This window comes from Corticium candelabrum, chromosome 12 (genome assembly GCF_963422355.1).
Source record: "Corticium candelabrum chromosome 12, ooCorCand1.1, whole genome shotgun sequence".
Taxonomy (NCBI): Eukaryota; Metazoa; Porifera; class Homoscleromorpha; order Homosclerophorida; family Plakinidae; genus Corticium; species Corticium candelabrum.
Genome location: NC_085096.1, coordinates 2,687,283 through 2,692,398, shown reverse-complemented (window position 1 = coordinate 2,692,398; position 5,116 = coordinate 2,687,283). Strand labels below are relative to the sequence as shown.

At 41.8% G+C, this 5,116-nt stretch overlaps 1 protein-coding gene across 1 annotated transcript in view; it reads right to left on the bottom strand.

The window, feature by feature from the left end:
• Nucleotides 1–1,116: 1,116 nt before the first annotated feature.
• LOC134188032 (uncharacterized) overlaps nucleotides 1,117–5,116 on the bottom strand; it is a 22,615-nt gene continuing 18,615 nt past the window's right edge. The window contains exons 10-12 of the mRNA XM_062656214.1: nucleotides 4,231–4,308; nucleotides 3,920–4,156; nucleotides 1,117–3,854 (exon numbers count right to left, since the gene is read on the bottom strand). Coding sequence (XP_062512198.1) covers nucleotides 1,333–3,854; nucleotides 3,920–4,156; nucleotides 4,231–4,308 — 2,837 coding nt within the window. The 3' untranslated portion in view covers nucleotides 1,117–1,332. The remainder of the gene's footprint in view (nucleotides 3,855–3,919; nucleotides 4,157–4,230; nucleotides 4,309–5,116) is intronic.

Below are 5,116 nucleotides of genomic sequence, written 5' to 3'. Positions count from 1 at the left end.
CGACGGCGTGCGGGTTGCAACGTGTCGCAACGCGTGGGCGTTCCGAGCGATGATTGGTTCATGTTGTTGATCCGTTTCCGGTATGTAGAAAGAGCATGATTGGAATGTCGTCGACTGCGGTAGAAGGCGGTATCATCACGTGATCGTGAATGTATAGGAATGAGTCTAGCGTGCGCTACTGTCACTCAAAACCTAAAATGGCTACTAATGTGCATGCAGTTACACTGATGGGATGTCATGGCTGGCCAACTGGCGCTATGGTGTCACAGGTTGCAGCAGATGCTGGTCTGGTCTTGGGGCACCATCCGAGCAGGGAAAACACAAAGCGTCACTATAAAGTAGGTGTCTGTACATGTCCTTGCCTACCTGTCTGCATACATGCATGCACGAGTATCATGATGATACATGTACATACATACATGAGTATGTATGTATGCATGTAGGTATACATGTATATGTATAAATAGTATAAATGTATGCGATAGATGTAGATGTACGTACTAATACTCGTGTGTGTATGTATTATGTAGCTTCAAACCAGTTCTGCAGCTGTGTCATTTCGATTGGGCAGCAAGATGCATTCCTGGTGCCACACCAAGGCACCAGCCTTATCCGAACTTGGCCACCCCTCAGTATTATGCATCAAACGTTCTGCTTACTAGTTTAGGTCATCCCCCCTTCTCCCCCCCGTGTGGACACACAAGCATACTTACTAGTCAGGCTGATGGTCAACTTCCTTCAGTGTTAACTTCTGCATACACGACTGACTTGTTATATTGTGTGTGTCTGGGTGATTCCAGCGTGTATTAGAAACTCAGTTCCACCACATCAGACTAGAGTGTGATACTCTAAATAACTACTTAGGATAGTAGATAATAGAGCAAAACCACTAACTCCTACTTTAATTAATCATTGTAAACTACATTTTCACTTGCAGAGATACAGATACTGTAGGAAAGAGCAACAGGAAGGGAGACAAGTTTGCAACCAATACTCAACATAGAAGGCATGCAGGCCATGTAGGTTAATTGCAAAGCATGGGTGTTCCACGGTTGCTGATTGGTTGATATTCTTCGCATTACATAATGTACATGTGCACCACTCTGTACTAAAACCTATTGGGCTAAACGTCTACTACACATACAAATTAAAATAAGAAGCATAACTGCTTTGTCCTTGACTGTAACTCACTAGCAATACACTGTAACTGAGTCAACAAAATCTACTGGACAAAATAGTGTAAAGCCGTTCCAATGATAGAAAAAGAAAATTTTAACTAAAATGTGGTATATCAAAATAACAGTACAAAACCTACAAAATACAAAAATCTCTTTACAGCAAGGAAACATATTGTACCAACTGGTAACCAAAAACTTCTTCCGCTTGCAATCTACAACCAATTTGACATATGGTGTTTATCAGTAATCGGCGACTGGCTTTGCAACCAAGTCGGTTTGTCCACATATCTAGTGCCTTTCGAGCTTGCAAAAAGAACTTGTCCCTGTTCTCTCCTTTTATCTCTTCTATTTTGTTGATCGTAAATAAGGAAGAAGACAAACGAGAAACAAGTTCTTCCCAACGGGCAGAAAGTTTGCTTGCCACTTCTGTAATCTCCTCAGATGTACATATGCTGTCTGCTTTACACTGTAGATGTTGTGCTGTTCCATTATCATCATTTTTCTGTTTGTAAAACCAACAGTCTAATGCAGCTCTTTCATTTGGATCTAATCTCACATCACGTCTGCTGATGTTTACTCTTAATGGTGTGTCTCCACTTGGTTTGTACTCGTCTATACATACTAGCTTAGTGGGACAGACAGGAACAGCTGGTCCTGAAGGTTGAATGTTTACTGAAAAGTGGAAATTAGGCAATCCTGGTTTCTTCACTTCATCAAGCTTTTTGGTTATAAACAGACGGATGCGTGTACATAAGGAAGCAATTTCATGGCATGGTCTTGTTGTGTCAATGGTCAAAATGATGTATTTCTTGGAATAATAAGCCATTTCTAACGTGACACCTTTCTCAACTCGATACACAGAGTGGTGACGTGTCAACATCGGCTCATCAGGACATTCCTCGATGCAACAGGTCATTAGCCTGAAATGCAGTTGCTCGGGAATAAATGCAATTTGGCAAGGAGAAATAATGAGTGAGAATGGTTTGATATTGTTAGGATTCACTGGAGCAGCAGCTGCTAGTGGCAAGTTTAGGTCAGACTCCAGCAGACAAGGAACAAAGTATTCCGTTTCGTAAGAAATTGCTAGCTGAAATGGTGGAGATTTAGGAGAGAGCAAATAGAAGCAATTCAACAAATTCAATACGACTTCGTATTCTTCTTCTTTTACTCCTGCCTTTCTGAGGCAATCCTTCATCAGCTCCCAGCTAACGATTCCTGTATTCTTGGCTCGAGTCCAATACATACAAAATACCCCAGAAGGATAGTGGACTGACGCAATAACTGAAAAAACCATAAAAAGCCAATTCGGTTTGGTGACGACAGTATCCTTCAATTTCTCACTCTTCTGAGGGAATATTACTGATCCGGCATCATCCAAATACACCAGAGCCGCACGCACTTCTTTCTCTTCAGAGATACGACACAATCGATTGGCCAAAGCCAAGATAACATTGACACTAGACAAGGCACTGCCCATCTTCTCTTCTAGACCATCGCAGATTTTCTCCAGCACAGCCCAAGTCGCTGGTATCAAACTTTTAAATGACACAGAATTTGTCACCTTTCCAATGACTTGTTTCACTGCAACTACACCCGGATCCTCCTTTGGAGATTCTGGATTGGACACCGAGTTTTCAACACGGAAAAACCAATCATCAGGCTGCTGGCTTGGTCGGTAGATGTGCTCCGTAAATTTCTGACCAAAAAACTTCTCAGACAGAAATTTATTCTGCTTCTCTATCATTTCTTGACTGACTTCGGCGATATGTGTTCCAATCAAGAACATAATGGGTAATGCGCATGCCAATGACTTGTCAAGAGAATCAATTAAATGGTGACCCTCGGCTCTTGCCAAGAAAGTCGTAGATCCCCATAAAGACAAAGCATCGTAATTCTTTTCGATCCACATGTTAGGAATCGGAGTTTCTTCCGAGTCGGGAGAAGAACGGTGGGACGATTGGGCCTCTTCATTGAGAAACTTCCTTGCATCAAACACGAGAAAAACAATACTTCTCGGTGTGATGGCTTGTTGTTGACCAGGAAGTAGGAGTTCCTGACCTCCTAAATCCCAGATGGTATGGTAAACTTTTGATTCTTCTTGCTTCAGAATATCGGGATCACTTTGAAACTGCTTTATAGCACGACCGATTCCTTCGGTCAGGACAATGGCTTCGTCCAGTTTGTCGTTGCTTGTGCTGCTTTCGGCATCACCAATAGATGCAGCTGCTTTGTCTAGTTTGTCTGTGTTTGTCTTGATTGCAGTAACTTGACTCAATGCAGTCGCTTCACGCGGCTTGCTTGTGGTTGTGCCAAATTGAGCGTTTGCAGTTTGTCCATCTTCATTGTCAGCATCTTTACTACCTGCCTCGTTTACATTAGAAGCATGCTGTGCATGGATCGCTGCTCTAGCTATTTGTCTGTCTAAAAATTGCTGGTCTTTGTCATGCAAAGCACTCCAGTTGCATGCTTCACAAACGGCCACTTCTGCCTTAGCCACGGGTGTGCTCGCTTCACATACCTGGAACTTCTCATTGAGCAAGGATCGTTTGAAAGACGACTTCCCCGTTCTGTCCTTGCCCACGATGACAATCTTGACTCGCGTTATTTCAATCGATCCTTGCTCTAGAGCTCGCACAAATAACTCGCCAACATCGGAGCCCATGCTCGTCACCGCCCCTACAACAATATCACAGCTACAGTCTGTATACTACAATCTATCTCAAGTGACAAGATTAACTCACTTGGACAAGAGACACAATTTAGTGTCATTTCATTCGTCAATCCTGCCTCAGACAATGTTTGCTCATCACGTAATTGTTTTCCATTCACAACGAGCAGTTGATCCATGGATGAAGAATCGTCCTTGCTACCAAGTTGTTTCTTCAGTGTGGCAATAGTATCAGATGCTTTTGCCTTCAATTGCACTTCTTTACCATTTAGTGACTTGGCTATCAATTTGAGCCATTCACTCTCAGATGCTAAAAGTGAAGCAACAATTGTGAGCTCAAATGGATAAAGCAATTTAGATGAAATAAATTGAGTAGCTAAATACCTTGCTGGTCATTGGCAGGCTCTTTTGTAACATTGGTTTTCTCCTGCATTGAACGGCAATAGATGATGCTCTCCCTTGCTATCCACAATAAGCCACATAATATTACTTTATATATTTCCTATCACTTCTAACTATATTATGTGACAACACAACATGCAGCTGTTGCTGACTAAGCAGGCAGCATCTGATTAGGAACAATAACACTTTCTTTCCACATACTTTCTCCATCCTTCTTGTCATTTTAAACTAAAAATAATCTTCTACAAACCATTAAAGCTTCAATATAAATAAACAAATCTCTACCTATCCACCCCTCCCCACTCTAGCCCAATCCACTTTGAACAAACACCAACAAAAAATGACCAACACAATAAACCATGTAGGTCATGCCTGAGCCAGAGGTGCAACTTATGGCAGTGGACAATGAGGAAAAACCAAATAAACAGACAAAATTTCTTGCCTAGCCAAGATGAAAGAGTGGATTACCTGTATTATGTGATTACACTTGAAACACATTTGATGCGCATTCAATGCAGTTTGCAGGCTAGCTGTGGATTCAATGCACATCCAGCCATTTCAAACTGTCGAGGCATAGCTAAGCATGACATCATGTGTAGCTGTCAATTTCCATTGAATCCCGTTGGACCCTCAATGAGCATTCAATGTCACTTGAAAAGGCATGTATGCCTACTGCTCCTTTACTCAATCACTATGAGTCCACAGAGCTGAGAATCGAACTAGCTATGTTTAGCTGTTACAGTGCCACAGATTGGGAGTTGGGGAATGGGCAACAACCTAAGTGTTAATTAGTTGATTGGAGAGGTTGCTTGTTTGTTTGATATTATCACTGATTATTATATATATCTTATCATGTTTGTTTGATTAC